Consider the following 19,447-nt stretch of genomic DNA (forward strand, 5'->3'; position numbering starts at 1 on the left):
TGCTCACTATCAGGAATTTAAACAAATTTGTGTACAAAGTTTGAGATAAATATTTTTGTGAGTTTGGAATAACTGCAGACCACGTGTAACCACGTCAGCCCAGGTACTCCACATCGGCTTCTTCACCTGTGGGATCATGCAAAGGAGATGTTTTGCACTGCATGAGGCAAAAAGTGGTCACACAAGATACTGACTGGTTTTCTGATCCACGTCCCTACTTTGTTTTTCAAGGTACACTAAACGACCAAAAGCATGTGGACACCTGCTGGTTGAACATCTCATTCCAAAATCATGGGCATTAATATGGAGTTGGTCCGCCCTTTGCTGTTATAACAGTCCTCACTCTTCTGGGAAGGCTTTCCACTAGATGTTGAAACATTGCTGCAGGGACTTGCTTCCATTCAGCCACAGGAGCATTAGTGTAGTCGTCCATTGGTGTTGGCCGATTAGGAGGTGCTGGATGGGGTCATTGTATGCTGCTGTCACGCCCTGACCTTAGTATTCTTTGTTTTCTTTATTATTTTGGTTAGGTCAGGGTGTGACAAGGGGTGGTTTGTTTAGTTTTTGTCTTGTCTAGGGGTTTTTGTATGTCCATGGTTTTTTGACTAGTCTAGGTAGTTATATGTCTATGGTTGCCTAGATTGGTTCTCAATTAGAGACAGCTGTTTATCGTTGTCTCTGATTGGGAACCATATTTAGGCAGCCATATGCCTTGAGTATTTGGTGGGTGATTGTCTATGTATTAGTTGCTTGTGTCTGCACTTATTATATATAGCTTCACATTCGTTTTATTGTTTTGTAAGTTTATTCAGTGTTCTTCGTTAATAAAAGTAAAGATGTATTCATGTCACGCTGCGCATTGGTCCTCCACTCTTTCTACAGACGACGAACATGACAGAATCCCCCACCACGAAAGGACCAAGCAGTGTGGTAATGGGCAGCAGCAGCGATCGCAGGACTACGTGACCTGGGAGGAGATTCTGGACGGCAAGGGACCCTGGGCACAGGCTGGAGAATATCGCTGCCCCAAGGCTGAGCTGGAGGCAGCGAAAGCGTAGAGGCGGCGGTATGAGGAGGCAGCACAGCAGCGCGGCCGGAAGCCCGAGAGGCAGCCCCAAAAATTTATTGGGGGGGGGGGAACACGGGGAGTGTGGCGAAGTCAGGTAGGAGACCTGCGCCAACTCCCCGTGCTTACCGTGGAGAGAGAGGGACCGGGCAGGCACCGTGTTATGCCGTGAGGCGCACGGTGTCCCCGGTGCGCAGGCAGAGCCCGGTGCGGTACATAGCAGCACCTCGTATCGGCCGGGCTAGAGTGGGCATCGAGCCAGGTGCCATGAAGCCGGCTCATCGCATCTGGTCTCCAGTGCGTCTCCTCGGGCCGGGGTACATGGCACCAGCCCTACGCATGGTGTCCCCGGTTCGCCAGCACAGCCCAGTGCGGGCTATTCCACCTCGCCGCACTGGCCTGGCTACGGGGAGCATTCAGCCAGGTAGGGTTGGGCAGGCTCGGTGCTCGAGACCTCCAGTGTGCCTTCACGGTCCGGTCTATCCGGTGCCACCTCCACGCACCAGCCCTCCGGTGGCAGCCCCCGCACCAGGCTGTCTCTCCGTCTCCTCACTACAGGTGCTCCCACCTGCTAAGCGCTGCCAGAGTCTTCCTCCTGTCCAGCGCCGCCTGAGTCTTCCTCCTGTCCAGCGCCGACTGAGCCGTCCTCCTGTCCAGCGCCGACTGAGCCGCCCGTCTGTCCAGCGCCGCCTGAGCCGCCCGTCTGTCCAGCGCCGCCTGAGCCGCCCGTCTGTTCAGCGCCGCCCGTCTGTCCAGCGCCGCCTGAGCCACCTGTCTCTCCTGCGCCGCCTGAGCCGCCCGTCTGTCCAGCGCCGCCTGAGCCGCCCGTCAGTCAGGAGCCGCCAGAGCCGCCCGTCAGTCAGGAGCTGCCAGAGCCGCCCGCCAGTCCGAAGCTGCCAGAGCCGCCCGCCAGTTCGGAGCTGCCAGAGCCGCCCTTCAGTCCTGAGCTGCCCCTCAGTCCGGAGCTGCCCCTCAGTCCGGAGCTGCCTCTCAGTCCGGAGCTGCCCTTCAGTCCGGAGCTGCCCTTCAGTCCGGAGCTGCCCTTCAGTCCGGAGCTGCCCCTCAGTCCGGAGCTGCCCCTCAGTCCGGAGCTGCCCCTCAGTCCGGAGCTGCCCCTCAGTCCGGAGGGGCCCCTCAGTCCGTAGGCGCCCCTCAGTCCAGAGGCGCCCTCAGTCCAGGGGCGCTCTTCAGTCCAGAGGGGCCCTTTATTAGGGTCTCCAGTCCAAGGTCGGTGGTGAGGTTTCCCGCTCCAGAGACATTATGTAAGTGGGCCGAGTCAGAAGTGGAGCAGGGTCCACGTCCCTCACCAGAACCGCCACCGCGGAGTTATACCCACCCAGACCCTCCCTTATAGGCTTAGGTGTGCGGCCGGTAGTCCGCATCTTTGAGGGGGTACTGTCACGCCCTGACCTTAGTATTCTTTGTTTTCTTTATTATTTTGGTTTCGGTCAGGGTGTGACAAGGGGTGGTTTGTTTAGTGTTCTTATCTAGGGTTTTTTGTATGTCTATGGGTTTTTACTAGTCTAGGTAGTTATATGTCTATGGTTGCCTAGATTGGTTCTCAATTAGAGGCAGCTGTTTATCGTTGTCTCTGATTGGGAACCATATTTAGGCTGCCATATTCCTTGAGTATTTGGTGGGTGATTGTCTATGTATTAGTCGCTTGTGTCTGCACTTATTATATATAGCTTCACGTTTGTTTTATTGTTTTGTAAGTTTATTCAGTGTTCTTCATTAATAAAAGTAAAGATGTATTCATATCATGCTGCGCATTGGTCCTCCTCTCCTTCTACAGACGACGAACGTGACAGCTGCAGTGTTAAGATTTCCCTTCACTTGAGCTAAGGGGCCTAGCTTAAAAATGTCTGCAACGGTTGAGGCTGAAATAGCCAGATCCACTAATTTGAAGGGGTGTCCCCATACTTTTGTATATGAAGTCTATCTGTGACCAACAGATGCATATCTGTATTCCCAATCATGTGAATTCCATAGATTAGGGACTAACAAATGTACTGTATTTCAATTGACTGATTTCCTTATATGACTGTAACTCAGTAAACTCATGCATTTATATTTTTCTTCAGTATTGAATAAATCAAGTTATCCCTCTGTCACAGATTGTGAATATTACTAACTTCCTCTGGCCACTGCACAGTCTGAAAGCAATCCCTGTCCTCTGTTTCACTGCAAACGTTTAAAAATGTGGCTCTTTACTCCAGTACTTTGGATATGAGATCAAATGTTTAATATGAGGCGACATAATAGACTGTCACCTTTTATTTTAGGGTATTTTCATACATACAGTGCATTCGGAAAGTATTCAGACCCCTTGGCTTATTTTTAAATTATTCAAAAATGTATGAAATCCTTGTTTTTCTCTCATCAATCTACACACAATACCCATAAACAGATTTTTTGAAATTTTTACAAATGTATTAAAAATAAAAACAGAAATACCTTACTTACATAAGAATTCAGACCCTTTGCTATGAGACTCGAAATTGAGCTCAGGTGCATCCTGTTTCCATTGATCATCCTTGAGATGTTTCTACAACTTGATTGGAGTCCACCTGTGGTAGATTCAATTGATTGGACATGATTTGGAAAGTCACACACCTGTCTATATAAGGTCCCACAGTTGACAGTGCATGTCAGAGCAGAAACCAAGACAGGAAGGAATTGTCCGTGGAGCTCCTAGACAGGATTGTGTCAAGGCACCAATCTGGGGAAGGGTACCAAAACATTTCTGCAGCACTGAAGGGCCCCAAGAACACAGTGGCCTCCCATCATTCTTAAATGGAAGAAGTTTGTAACCACAAAGACTCTTCCTAGAGCTGGCTGCCCGGCCAAACTGAGCAATCGGGTAGAAGGGCATTGGTCAGGGAGGTGACCAAGAACCCGATGTTCACTCTGAGAGAGCTCCAGAGTTTCTCTGTGGAGAAGGGAGAAACTTCCAGAAGGACAAATATCTCTGCAGCACTTTAACAATCAGGCCTTTATTGTAGAGTGGCCAGACGGAAGCCACTCCACAGTAAAAGTAACATAGCAGCCTTGGAGTTTGCCAAATGGCACCTAAAGGACTCTCAGACCATGAGAAACAAGATGCTCTGGTCTGATGAATCCAAAATTGAACTCTTTGGCCTGAATGCCAAGCGTCGTGTCTGGAGGAACCTGGCACCATCCCTACGGTGAAGCATGGTGGTGGCAGCATCATGCTGTGGGGATTTTTTTCAGTGCCAGGGACTGAGAGACTGGTCAGGATTAAGGGAAAGATGAACGGAGCAAAGAAGAGAGAGATCCTTGATGAAAACCTGCTCCAGAGCTATCAGGATCTCAGACTGGGTCAAAGGTTCACCTTCCAACAGAACAATGACTGTAAGCACACAGCCAAGACAATACAGGAGTGGCTTCGGGACAAGTCTCTGAATGTGCTTGAATGGCCCAGCCAGCGCCCCGACTAGAACCTGACCGAATGTCTGTGGAGAGACCTGAAAATAGCTGTGCAGCGACTCTCCCAGTCCAATCTGACAAAGCTTGAGAGGATCTGCATAGAAGAATGGGAGAAACTCCCCAAATACCCTGTAATCGCTGGCATAGATGCTTCAACGAGATACAGAATTAAGGGTCTGAATACTTAGGGCTCTCCAGAGGGTGGTGCGGTCTGCCCAACGCAGCGGGAGAGGAGGAGGGACGGATAAATCCTGTAGCTAGGGAGGTCCCAATGTAGTCCTCAATAGCCTTGGTCTCTGGTCCCGACAGCGAGTACAGACGTCCCTGGGGCGGCGCGGTGCCAGGGATAAGGTCAATCCCGCAGTCATAGTGATGAAGCTTGAAAATAAGGACAACCTTCGCTAAAAAATGCCCGACAGGTGCATTAAAGAGTTTCGGGGGAGATAACCGGGGATCCAAGGAAGGTGGAGTGGCCGGTGGGACGGCACTGCTAACCACCGAGTTACTGGAGGACAGTGGGTTTGCCACCGTGGCAGGCTGCACCCCAGACAACCGGTGGAATTGTTCCTGTAGCATGTCCAACGCCCGGTCATGGCGCTCAGCCAACGTTTGAACCCCCTCCCATCAGCCCACGAAGCAATTCCTCATGCCTACCAATGGAGGCTCCTTGGGAGGAGATGTCGTTGCGCAGCTGGTCCGGGTCTGCTGGGTCAGTCAGGGCCAATTCCTACTATCAGATATGAAGGTAAGACCCAGATGCGGACCACGTTGGATAACCAATAGTTTAAAAATCCCAAAGTGGCAGGCAGACAGACAGTTTAAGGCAGGCAGGGGTCAATAGTCCAGAGAAGTGGGGGAAAGGTACAGGACGGCAGGCAGGCTCGCGGTCAGCCAAGCAGGCTCAAAGAGGACATGCAAAGGTCAAAACCAGGAGGGCGAGAAAAAGAGAGACTGGGGAAAAGCAGGAGCTGAGAAAAACTGCTGGTTAGCTTGAACAAACAAGACGAACTGGCACATTTAGACAGAAAACACAGGTATAAATACACAGGGGATAATGAGGAAGAAGGGCGACAACCGGAGGGGGGTGGACACAATCACAAGGACAGGTGAAACAGATCAGGGTGTGACACATTCAGGCAAAATCTCAGTAGAGAGACAAAGTGGAGTCGCAATTCAGCGGCTCAGACACGGGATTTATTAATAATTCAGTTCAGATCAACATTTTTATGGTCCATGGAATGTTCCTATGGAATGCCACTATTATGATTGCATTTGCTATTAGCATCTCATCAACTTCCCTGCTGTCAACTTTCCTACACACTGACCAGCTGACATGTGGCGTGCCATCATGTGTCCTGAGGTTGTGGATTATGGTCCAAACTGAGCTCTGACATCACCCAAAACAGTTAGTCACAGTTTCCAATGTAAAATAGCCTTTGAGTGACCAAAACATCACCCATGCTATATTTTCCCCATTAAAATGCTCAATTGAGTAAATGTACCTTTTCTCTCATCTCTAACGATCAGTAAGGCTGAAGGACAGGCTAGGTGGGCACAGCAACATCAAATCCCGTCATACATTACATCATGCTTTCACAAATGATTTGTTTATCCAACCATTTGTTCATTTGTGTGTTCACTTGTTTTGTTGGTGGTGGTGTGTGTGTGTGTGTGCAGAGAGACTCCGGGGAGGGGAGTTTCTGTCTGTAACTCAGGGATAAATAGAGAGGCAGAGCTCAGAGTTTGTCAGAAGGCGGACCTGACAGGGTCACACACAGGACCAAGCAGGAGCAGGACCTCAGCATTTTGACACTTTATTACATATGGAGAAACATGAAGATGTTCAGTACTGTTTTCAAGACGGAAACTCTTCTTGCAGAAAGGCTTTGCTATCGACATCTATCTACATAACACTGTACATCTTCTTCTCATTGATTTCAGCGGTTACAGTATTTTTGAACGTACTGGTGATCATCTCCATCTCTCACTTCAAGCAGCTCCACACTCCAACCAACCTGCTCATCCTCTCTCTGGCTGTGTCAGATCTCCTGGTGGGACTGGTTGTGATACCAGTAATGACTGTAGCAATAATGGAATCATGCTGGGGTTTTGGGGAATATTTCTGTGTGTTTCAGATCTACGTTACTTTATTATGTACTTCTTTATCTCTGGGTAATTTGGTCTTGATATCTATTGACCGCTATGTTGCTGTGTGTGATCCCTTATTGTACCACTCTAGAATAACAATACCAAGAGTGATGTGTTGTATATCCATTACCTGGTGTTGTTGTATCATATACCGTGCTGCTATTATAAAAAACTTTGTAAATGTACAGGTACCCAGTCGGTGTTTGAATGAATGTTTTATTGTTGAAGGGTCAATCTGGGTTAATATCATTGACCTTGTAGTTACAATGGTTGTCCCATGCTCTATTATTATAACACTTTATATGAACATCTTTGTGGTGGCCAGATCACAGGCCAGAAATGTATTTTCAAAAGAGGCTGCCAGGGTGTCTGGTGTTAAAACTGTACGGGCAAATAAGTCGGAGAGAAAAGCAACAAAAACTCTAGCTATTGTTGTTGTCAACTATTTCTGTTGTTGGATTCCATTTCTATTTGTTTTCTTCTTTTCTTTTTTAATTGTTAATTTATTATCAGTTATCATCGGCTTTCTGCCTCTTGTTAATTCCTTAATTAATCCAATAATTTATGCTTTCTTTTATCCATGGTTCAAAGTGACGGCTAAACATATTTTAACTCTGAACTTAAGGCGTTCATAGTACCATTGTTTTCATATTACCTGTGTTTGCGAGGGATGGGGGAAAAGTGTGACACCAATCAGGCCCCCGAGGTCTGGAATTGCCCTGCTCGAGTCTAGTGGCTCATTTGGGGCACAAACCTTCAATAAGTGCAGTAAAATTTAAATGTACAATATGCACGGTATCAGATAACGCCCAAGTATAACTCAATAGTGTATTGTGTAAGTAGTTGATTGTCAAATGTAAGAATATGCAATTATGGGTAACACTTTACAATAGCGTTCAGTAATAAACCATTTCTAAGGTATTTACAGTTTGCTCACCATTTATTAATCATTACTCCCACATTTGTTAAATGTTAGTCAGATAGGTATTCTAAATGTATAAAAAAACTACTACATGAATTAATGATTAAGCACAAAAGGGCAGGAGACAACAGCAGACAGTTCAACCTCAACATACTGGGTATGAACTCTACCACTAATCTCACCACCACTACATAAATGTTGCCAGGTCAGGGGTCACACCAGAGCAGCTCTCAGATGCTGTGGAGTCAGAATTCAAATAGAGATAGGCAACCCTTTATAATAACACTTTGTAATGAAGAATGTATAATGGAATAGTAAATAGTTTATTCATCATTCATGTATCATTACTCCCACATTTGTTTTAATGAGCTGGTTATTCACACATTTATTAACAACTTTTATAGTCTGTAATAATGATTCAGAAGATCATTCATAAGATGTTTAATACATATTCTCATTTACTGATGATTAGTAAACTAGTTTTGCAGTCCCTAATCTAAAGTGAGGACTATTCATACTTTCTAAATACTTTATAAATGTTTTGAACAGTGACCAGTGTAATTTATCACAATAAGATGGACATGCTATTGGTAGACATTCCAGCAGTACCTGATGCTCCTTAAGTTCTATAAATGACCTAGAACAAATCAATGGTTAAACAATAAGCACACAACACAGAGGACGTTAAAGGAAATATATTTGAACATTTTATTCCAACACAGTCACACTGTTGTAATAGTGTGCTGAAGGAAGTAATGTGTTTGTCTGAAAATGATAACATTATTGTTTCTTGGCACTGACTGATTGCAGTCACTCATTAGAAATCAAATAAAATTGTTTTGGTCAAAAACATGTGTTTATCAGATGTTATTGCGGGTGTAGAGAACTGTTTATGCATCTAGTTCTGACAGTGCAGCAATATCTAACAATTACACAACAAATACCTAATACACACAAATCTAAGTAAAGACTGGAATTAAGAATATATGAATATATGGATGAGCAATGTCAGAGAGGCATAGACTAAGAGCAGTTCATAGACTGCTTACAGGGTCAGGGAACCAATATCTAAATACATAATTTAACTGAACATTACATTTAAAGGGTTACTACCTTTAATGCACTACAAAATCAAAAACAAATCACATTTTATTGGTCACATACAAATACTCAGCAGATGTTGCAGCCGAAGCAAAGTACTTTTGTTCCTATCTCCAACAGTGCAGTAGTATCTAACAATTCACAATGATACACACGCATCTAAAAGTAAAAGAAGGGAATTAAAAAATATAAATATTTTGACAAGCAATGTCTGAGTGGTATTGACAAAAAAATACAGTTGAATACAGTTTATACATATGAAATGAGTAAAGCAGTATGTGAATATTATTAAAGTGACTAGTGTTCCATTATTAAAGTGACCAGGGATTCCATGTCTATGTACATAGGGCAGCATCCTCTAAGGTGCAGGGTTGAATAACTGGGTGGTAGTCTGCTTGTGCTGGCTATTTAACAGTCTGAGGGCCTTGTGTCCCAGCTTTGATGCACCTGTACTGACCTCGCCTTCTGGATGATGGCGTGGCTCGGGTGGTTGATGTCCTTGATGATCTTTTTGGCCTTCCTGTGACATCAGGTATTGTAGATGTCCTGGAGGACAGGCAGTGTGCCCCCGATGATGCATTGGGCTGACCGCACCAAACTCTGGAGATTCCTAAGTATTCAGACCCTTTACTCAGTACCTTGTTGAAGCACCTTTGCCAGTGATTATAGGGTATGACGCTACAAGCTGTATTTGGGGAGTTTGTCCAATTCTTCTCTGCAGATCCAGTCAGGTTGGATGGGGAGCGTCACTGCACAGCTATTTTCAGGTCTCTCCAGAGATGTTCGATCGGGTTTAAGTCCGGGCCACTCAGACATTCAGAGACTTGTCCCGAAGCCAATCCTGCGTTGCCTTGGCTGTGTTTTAGGGTCGTTGTTCTGGTGGAAGGTGAACTTTCGACCCAGTCTGAGGTCCTGATAGTTCTGGAGCAGGTTTTCATCAAGGGTCTCTGTACTTTGCTCCGTTCAGCTTTCCCTCAATCCGGACTAGCAGTCCCCCAGTCCCTGCTGCTGATAAACATCCCCACAGCATGATGCTGACACCACCATGCTTCACCGTAGGGATGGTGCCAGGTTTCCTCCAGACGTGACACTTGGCATTCAGGCCAAAGAGTTCAAACTTGGTTTCTTCAGACCAGAGAATTTTCCATGGTCTGAGAGTCCTTTAAGCAAACTCCAAGGCTGTCATGTGCCTTTTACTGTGGCGTGGCTTCCATCTGACAACTATACAATAAAATCCTTATTGTTGGAGTGCTGCAGAGATTTGTCCTTCTGGAAGGCTCTCCCATCTCCACAGAGGAACTTGCACGTGTTCTTGGTCACCTCCATGACCAAGGCCCTTCTCCCCATTTGCTTAGTTTGGCCGGGCTACCAGCTCTAGGAAGAGTCTTTGTGGTTCCAAACTTCTTCCATTTAAGATTGGAGTCCACTGAGTTCTTAAATGCTCTGATATGCACTGTCAGTTGTGGGACCTTATATAGAGAGGTGTGTGCCTTTCTCAACAATAAAAAAAAACATTTTAACTAGGAAAGTCAGTTAAAAATAAATTATTATTTACAAATGACAGCCTACTTTGGCCAAACCCAGACGACTTTTGGCTAGTTGTGTGCCGTCCTATGGGACTTCCAATCACAGCAAGTTGTGATACAGCTGGATTTGAACCAGGGTGTCTGTGGTGACACGTCTAGCACTGAGATGCAGTGCCTTAAACCACTCCGCCATTCAGGAGCCAAATTCAATCATTTTGTAGAAACATCTCAAGGATGATCAATGGAAACAGGATGCGCTTTAGCTCAATTTCGAGTCTCATAGCAAAGGGTCTGAATACTTATGTAAATAAGGTATTTCTGTTTTTATTTTTTTTAACATTTGAAAACATTTCTAAAATTTAAATATTGTGTGTAGATTGATGAGGGGGGGGAAAAAATCACTTAATCAGTTTTAGAAAAAGTCTAACGTAACGAAAAGTGGAAAATGTCAAGGGGTCTGAATACTTTCCGAATGCACTATGAAAATACCCTCAAATAAAAGGTGACATTCTATAATGTCGCCTCAAATTAAACATTTGACCTCATTTCCAAAGTAAAGAATAAAGAGCAACATTTCTTTAAATGTTTTCCTGCAGAGAGAAACAGAGGACAGGGATTACTTTCAGTATGTACAGTGGCCAGAGGAAGGCAGTATAATTCACAATCTGTGACAGAGGAATAACTTGACTTATTCTACACTGAACAAAAATATAAACGCAAGATTTTACTGAGTTAGTCATTAATTTGAAAATCAGTCTATTGAAATGAATTCATTAGGCCTTAATCTATGGATTTCACATGATTGGGAATACAAATATACATCTGTTGATCAAAGACACACTATATATACAAAAGCATAGGGACACCCCTTCAAAACAATCATGTGGGGCGGCAGGTAGCCTGGTGGTTGGGCCAGTAACCTAAAGGTTGCTAGATCGAATCGTTGAGCTGACAAGGTAAAAATCTGTTGTTCTGCCCCTGAACAAGGCAGTTAACCCACTGTTCCTAGGTCCTCATTGTAAAATAGAATTTGTTCTTCTAGTTAAATAAAAAATATAAATACATTTAGAGGCTGTTGATTGTGGCCTGTTGAATGTTGTCCCACTCCTCTTCAATGGCTGTACAAAATTGTTGGATATTGGCGGGAACTGGAACATGCTCCTGTACATGTCAATCAAGAGCATCCCAAACATGCTCAATATGTGACATGTCTGGGGAGTACGCAGGCTATGGAAGAACTAGGACATTTTCAGCTTCCAGGAATTGTGTACAGATGAAGACGGACATGCGTGAATTATCATGCTGAAACATGAGGTGATGGTGGCGGATGAATTGAACTACAATGGGCCTCAGGATCTCGTCACCGTATCTCTGTGCATTCAAATTGCCATCGATAAAATGGAATTGTGTTCGTTGTCCGTAGCTTATGCCTGCCCTTACAATAACCCCACCGCCACCATGGGGCACTTAACACAATGTGGAAAAAGTCAAGAGGTCTGAATACTTTCCGAATGCACTGTATATCATAAGATAGTGTTGTCATTACAATTATTTTGAAGACCACAATATCCTTAACTATTTCAAAATGTTGAGTAATGGTTACAGAAATGTTTTACTTGCTATGACTGTGATATGCCTTCTTTTTTATCAACCTTGTTTGAATGCACTGACTGTACGTTACTAAGGACAAGAGCGCCCGCTAAATGACCAAAATGTACAAATGAAAACTTGCAAAGAACACTGGGTAATATGTAGCTGCATGGACAATTCCAGTAATATACCGTAAATTAGATCACAGTAAATATTTTGGTCCAATAAAATGAATTGCCAAAAATTGGATTACAGTCGCTGTACTGTAAAATAAATGTACAAAGGCAGGAAATGTTTTACAGTGTGGTTCCAGTTGCACCTGCTGGGACAGCACCAGTCTGCAGTTGGCCTTGTGGCACCTTGTACAGGGACATGCTGAGGGCGAACCTTGGTTCACACTGGATCTTCATTTCCAACTGCGCCAGAGAGAGCTGCTCCACTGGCTGCAGGACAGACATGTTGAAGAACAGATGTTTCTCTACTCAGCCGTGGCAGCTGCCGCTTCAGATTGAAACCAGTCTACCTGCAGAGGACAGACAACCAGACGTATTAGGTTCACACTCCTGAAGTAGGAACGTAGGTTTCAATTTACAATATTTGGAATGTCAAAGTCAATATAGACCTCAATCTGCATAAACAAACCAAATGTTGTCTGACTTTGTCCCCCTCATTTCTTTTTCATTGGTCAATTTTGGAGCAAAAACAATTGGAGTGAAGGAATTCAAGATCTCTTAAATATCAAACATGTTCAAATATGGATTGTGTAGGTTCGTGTAGCACAATAATTACTTTGTCTCAAATTGTAATTCGGAAAACATTAAAAAACACATATTCCTCTATCATCCACAGATCCTAAAGGGGCAATCTGCAGTTCAAACAACAACAAAGCGGCCACAACACCACCTTTTTAGGTAAACATTTTAGTGATGGGACTGGGGAAATGTAACCATTCTCCCGAGTGGCGCATCGGTCTAAGGCACTGCATCTCAGTACTAGAGGCGTCACTACTGGATGAAAACTACTGAGGATAATAGCGGAAGATATTGCCACTCCTATTTGCAATATTTTCAATTTAAGCCTACAAGAATGTGTGTGCCCCCAGGCTTGGCGGGAAGCAAAAGTAATTCCGCAACCTAAGAATAGTAAAGCCCCCTTTACTGGCTCAAATAGCCAACCAATCAGCCTGTTACCAACCCTTGGTAAACTTTTAGAAAAAATTGTGTTTGACCAGATACAATTTTACTTACAGTAAACAAATTGACAACAAACTTTCAGCATGCTTATAGGGAAGCACATTCAACAAGCACAGCACTTACTCAAATGACTGAGGATTGGCTGAGAGAAATTGATGATAAAAAGATTGTGGGGGCTGTTTTGTTAGACTTCAGTGCGGCCTTTGACATTATCGATCATAGTCTGCTGCTGGCAAAACGTATGTGTTTTCACACTCAACATACTGGTTATGAACACTATCACTACTCTCACTGCCACTGTCACTGCTCTCATTACATCACTGCTGCCAGGTCAGGGGTCACACCAGTCTTTTGGCATGTTAGATATGTCTATATTGACCCTGGATCATATTATATATGTGTGTATCCTGGATCATATTATATATGTGTTGATCCTGGATCATATTATATATGTGTTGATCCTGGATCATATTATATATGTGTTGATCCTGGATCATATTATATATGTGTTGATCCTGGATCATATTATATATGTGTTGATCCTGGATCATACCCATGAAATCAGGATGTTCCAATTCAGAGGCCACAAAAAAAATGTAATTTCAGTTCTGCACAGTTCTGAAAATGTCTTGTTATTTGTCTAAAACACAATAGAGAGGGATGTAGGATTGAGACTTGAGTGATGTTAGGGGGAGGTTTAGTCCCATGAGTATCTTGATTAATGCCACAACCCACCCCATCTGCTGAATGACTTAAATGGAAAATGTGAAGCAGATGTGAGTCAGACTCATGCTGTCGTGATGAGGTAGCCCTGCCTGGTACTTCTAAATCAGTGTCATCCTCGGTCCAAGAGGGACTTTCCTCTTGGACTGTTCGTGAAGATGTTGGTTTTCCACTCTGGATACCACGGTTCAGATCCCACCTGTGACAGAGTCATGATTCAGAGGTGGGATTCTTAACCTGTGCAGGGAAGACTAGTTTAGGGGTGAGGGTTGTACTGAGGCTGAGGCCTAATGGAAGATGTAATCACACAAATGGCAATAGAGCTGTAGTTAGGTTCACTTTGAATCTTTATGCTGTATTAGGGCCTTATTGGACACCTGGAGAAAAGAATGTGTGTGTCTCCAACACCTTTATTTGGTCGAATGCCTTAGAGTTTTGGACCTCATTGTTCCTGAGCCTTGCATACAGGTGATAACAGCACCCTCTGGTGTCAGAAACTTAAAAAATGAAACTTAAAAATGTTGAACTATCATAATTTAAGAGTTGTTCCCAGTGACAGAGCACAGGTTGAGTTTTGCTGATGTAATATTCTCCCTAAGAATCATGCAGAGGTAGCAGACACTCTTATCGAGAGTGACTTACAAGAACAACTAGGGTTAAGTGCCTTGCTCAAGGGCACATTGACAGATTTTTCACCTAGTAGGCATGGGGATTTGAACCAGCTACCTTTCTCTTACTGGCCCGACTGTTAAACTGCTAGGCTACCTGGCACTAGATTTTGAGAGTAGTTTGTTTTGATTAATCTTGTATTTATTGTATGTTCACGTTCACAAGGCTTCCTTGCAAATGAGACACTGTTCTCAATGGTGACCCAAGCTGTGTGAATAAATAAAACAATAAAAAAATACAAATGACAATGTATTAGATGTGTTTGTGTTTGACACCTTTAATTGGTAGAGTGATATAAGTGTCATTATGACAGATCCCTGCATGTTTTGAATAATATGTGAATATGTAAATGTGTGACTTGTGTACTAACATTAGTTTTCCGTACAGCATGTAATATGTTGTGTTGTGTTGTGTATTTGTATGCTGACGTCTCCAAATGAATTTCCATGTAAATGGACAATACAGTATATGGTATTGTAGTGCTAACAGAACCCTCTGGAATCTGACAGAACAACTACAAACTAGATTAAAAAAGATATATATATATATTGAATCAAAGTTTATTGGTCACGTACACAGATCTGCAGGTGTTATGGCAGGTGCAGCAAAATGCTTGTGTAACTAGCTCCAACAGTGCAGGTGAATGTCTCTACACAAATAATCAAAACAAGAAACCAATAAATATATATTGTATGTAGATAAATATGGACCTCATGTAGCAGTAGTAGGTACGGTGGGGTCGGAAATGATTGACAGTATTGATAAAGATGAGAAATAATGACTATATAAATAAATAATACAAATAAAAATGAAATTATGTTATTTCATACTAATGCAAATGCTCAGAGAAAAATTTAGTTTAACCAGTAATATTTTTTTCTCCCAAAAAGGTAAGGGTAAAAATGATTGACACCTTTTAAAGATTCTTACAAATATATATATATGGATGAGCGATGGCCGAACGGTATAGGCAAGATGCAGTAGATGGTATAGAGTACTGTATATACAAATGAGATGAGTAATGTAGGGTATGTAAACATTATATAGTGGCATTGTTTAAAGTGACTAGTGATCAATTTACTACATCCAATTTTTAATTATTAAAGTTGCTAGAGATTTGAGTCAGTATGTTGGCAGCAGCCACTCAATGTTAGTGATGGCTGTTTAACAGTCTGATGGCCTTGATATAGAAGCTGTTTTTCAGTCTCTCGGTCCCAGCTTTGATGCACCTGTACTGACCTCGCCTTCTGGATGATAGCGGGGTGAACAGGCAGTGGCTCGAGTGGTTGTTGTCTTTGATGATCTTTATGGCCTTCCTGTGACATCGGGTGGTGTAGGTGTCCTGGAGGGCAGGTAGTTTGCCCCCGGTGAAGCATTGTGCAGACCTCACTACCCTCTGTGGAGCCTTGCGCTCGTGGGCGGAGCAGCTGCCGTACCAGGCGGTGGTACAGCCTGACAGGATGCTCTCGATTGTGCATCTGTAAAAGTTTGTGAGTGTTTTTGGTGACAAGCCAAATTTCTTCAGCCTCTTGAGGTTGAGGAGGCGCCAGCACACTGTCTGTGTGGGTGGACCATTTCAGTTTGTCCGTGATGTGTACGCCGAGGAACTTTAAACTTTCCGCCTTCTCCACTCCTGTCCCATCAATGTGGATAGGGGGGTGCTCCCTTTGCTGTTTCCTGAAGTCCACGATAATATCCTTTGTTTTGTTGACGTTTAGTGTGAGGTTATTTTCCTGACACCACAATCCGAGGGCCCTCACCTCCTCCCTGTAGGCCGTCTCGTCGTTGTTGGTAATCAAGCCTACCACTGTAGTGTCGTCTGCAAACTTGATGATTGAGTTGGAGCCGTGCTTGGCCAGGGAGTCATGGGTGAACAGGGAGTACAGGAGAGGGCTGAGAACAGTTGATTTCAGCAGTTACAGTATTTTTGAACGTACTGGTGATCATCTCCATCTCTCACTTCAAGCAGCTCCACACTTCAACCAACCTGCTCATCCTCTCTCTGGCTGTGTCAGATCTCCTGTGAGACTGATTGTGATACCAGTACTGACTGTAGCAATAATGGAATCATGCTGGGTTTTGGGAAATATTTCTGTGTGTTTCATGCCTACATTGCTTGTTTAGGTACTTCTTTATCTTTTGGCAATTTGGTCCTGATATCTATTGACCGCTATGTTGCTGTGTGTGATCCCTTATTGTACCACTCTAAAATAACAATAACAAGAATTATGTGTTGTATATCCATTACCTGGTGTTGTTGTATCATATACCGTGCTGCCAATATAAAAAAAACGTTGTAAATGTACAGGTACAAAGTAGGTGTTTGAAAGAATGTTTTATTGTTGAAGGGTCAATCTGGGGTAATGTAATTGACCTTCTATTTACAATGGTTGTCCAATGCTCTCTTATTATACCGCTTTATGTGAAAACCTTTGTGGTGGCCAGATCACAGGCCAGAAAGGTATTTTCAAAAGAGGCTGTCAGTGTGTCTGGTGTTAAAACTGCACAGGCTAATAAGTCTGAGAGAAAGCAGCAAAAACTCTAGCTATTGTTGTTTTCACCTATTTCATTTGTTGGATTCCAACTCTATTTATTTTCTTATTTTTGTCTTTTTTAAGTGACAATTTATCACTTTTCATCCGTTTTCTACCACTTGTTAATTCCTTAATAAATAATAATAATAATTTATGCATTATTTTATCCATGGTTCAAAGTGACAGCTAAACATATTTTAACTCTGAAGTTCCTATAATTTTATTCCCTAGTTTCACAATGGTTTGATATAGTCAAGTTATGCAATTGTTGAAATTGCTTCTTTCATGTAACAATACATTGACATCACTTATCTCAGTGTTCTTGTCAAAAGATACATGTGGTGTTGATACAGATTGATTTGGATGAATTGGATTTAAAGGACTTGGGGAAGGCTTAAGAAGGCATAAGTCTGTTGTTGTTCCATGTTATTCAATGATAAATAGTATGTAAGTATTCTAAAAGTACATTCTGAGGACGTCATGAATCATTCTATATGTTGTTTAACACCTCCCTCTAGTGGTTCAATTGTGACACAACATCTTCATCAAGTGTAGTAAAGTTGAAATGCACAATACTCCATGATATCAGATAACGTCCAAGTCTATCACAATGGTGTATTGTGTAAGTAATTGAGGGTGCTCTGTTGTATTGTTTTCGTTTGGGACCGCGCCGGTTATGGATCGCATGGATTAGTAGCAACATTGTTGCGAAGCTTTAACCTACAAACCAACAAACCCTCGGACAGTCAGACAGTACACCGGCACGCCTGAAGACCACAGCTAAGATCTCTCTTGTTCCCTTTCTCTCTTTCTCTTCCCTCTATCGTTCCAGTGCTTTACCCTGCAACAGACTCTCTATTTTCCTAATGCACTTCCCATTGAAGTTCATGGGAGCTGGACTATTATTGCCCTGCCAGAAGTATTTGGGTGGACATTTTAGTTAAAAGGGAGGTTGCTTTCAAGTGTGTATTGTTATTTGAACTGTATTGAGGTGGGGTGTACTAAGGACATGTGGCCGAGAAGATTGTGGACATTTTTAAGGCCTTTGTGTATATGAACACCCCCACATTCATACCCTCTGCACTCCTCCACTGGAAGAGAATACAAATGATTGCCAATCCTCTGTTGATGACTGGGTTCTTTCTTGTATGAAGTTGCTGTTTAATTGCTCTGCCATTATTATTATTGTATGAGGTATGCTTGGTGGGGTTACCAAGAGTTGTGAAAGGACTGTGCTGTGTTGTGGGTTTTATAGGGTGTGTATTCTCTTTTCTCTCCACTGGCTATCTGGTAAACAGGCTACACTCTAGGCAGTCTCTTCTGCTGATGTGTGTGGGTCTGGTAGTGGTACTCTCTCTGTTCTACTCTTTTCCTTTCGGCATGGTTAATACCTGCCTGGCGCCCGAACAAAATCTTTCTTTATCCCTCTCTAATAAATACCGCTACACACTATCACGGTAACATGCAAGCCAATACAACAGAGCACAGGTCCTCACAAGACCAACGGACATGGAACAATAATCAACAAGGACAATGGGGAACAGAGGGCACATGTTTACACATACTTATCAGGGTAATGGGAACCAGGAGTGCGTAATGAGACAAGACAGTCCGGGGTTGGTGGTAATGATCCATTTCAGTGACGCCGGAGCTGGTGAACGGAATGAGCAGCAGTACCGGTGGAGAGCCAGACCCGGGCACCTGGCGAGAAAATAGGCGCCGGCGGTCGGCGGTGGGCCTGTTCCTTGTGCCGACACACGGTCCGCTGGAGATGAGTGTGCAGTGTGTGCAGTGTTCCAGATCTCCTCAGCATGTCAAAACCACTCGTTGAACGTAGGAGCCTCGGTCTGGCACGGATGCCAAAGTGCCAGGGCAGGCTGATACCCCAACACGCACTGGAAAGGAGTGAGGTTAGTGGAGGAGCGGCGAAGGGAATTCTGCACCTATTCAGCCCAAGGTAGAAAATCTGTCGGCCATGCAAACTGTGGAGGCTCTTTTTACTTACGATCTTCCGGCACTACGGGAGTGGGGGAGTGGGCAACTCCCCTGGCCGGAGTGGGCAACTCTCCCGGCCAGTCCTGACAGTAACACCTCAGGAACATGCCCACTTCCTGATTGACCCTCTCCACCTGCCCATTTGCTTGAGGACGGTACCCGGAGGTGACTGACCGTGACCCCCAGGCGTTCCATGAACGCCTTCCATACACGTGAGGTGAACTGAGGGCCACGGTCTGACACAATGTCCTCAGGCATCCCGTAGTGCCGGAAGATCGTGAGTAAAAAGAGCCTCCGCGGTTTGCATGGCGGACGGGAGCCCAGGCAGAGGAAGGAGATGACAAGCTTTGGAAAACCGGTCCACAATGACGAGAACGGTGGTGTTCCCCTGGGAGTGGGGAAGGTCAGTGACAAAGTCCAACAATAGCTGAGACCAGTTTCATTGTGGAACCGGCAAGAGAAGGCGCTTTCCATAAGGGAGGTGTCTGGTTGTCTTAGACTGGGCACAGATGGAGCAGGAAGAGATGTCC

The 19,447-nt window shown here is 44.0% G+C and overlaps 1 protein-coding gene across 1 annotated transcript; it reads left to right on the forward strand.

Moving 5' to 3' along the window:
* The first annotated feature begins 6,339 nt into the window (after positions 1-6,339).
* On the forward strand, positions 6,340-19,344 carry LOC120063650 (trace amine-associated receptor 13c-like). Its single transcript, XM_039013945.1, has 2 exons — positions 6,340-7,005; positions 19,183-19,344. Exons 1-2 carry the CDS (start codon positions 6,340-6,342, stop codon positions 19,342-19,344), a joined length of 828 nt encoding a protein of 275 aa, XP_038869873.1.
* Positions 19,345-19,447: the final 103 nt, after the last annotated feature.

The sequence above is a fragment of the Salvelinus namaycush genome, chromosome 19 (assembly GCF_016432855.1).
Source record: "Salvelinus namaycush isolate Seneca chromosome 19, SaNama_1.0, whole genome shotgun sequence".
In the NCBI taxonomy this organism is placed as follows: domain Eukaryota; kingdom Metazoa; phylum Chordata; class Actinopteri; order Salmoniformes; family Salmonidae; genus Salvelinus; species Salvelinus namaycush.

Excerpts from the sequence above, each read along its gene's own strand:
- LOC120063650 (XM_039013945.1), top strand. The coding sequence starts at position 6,340 with ATGGAGAAACATGAAGATGTTCAGTACTGTTTTCAAGACGGAAACTCT. Across the intron at positions 7,006-19,182 it reads CCAGATCACAGGCCAGAAAT|TGCCGGAAGATCGTGAGTAA; the intron begins GTATTTTCAAAA and ends GGCATCCCGTAG.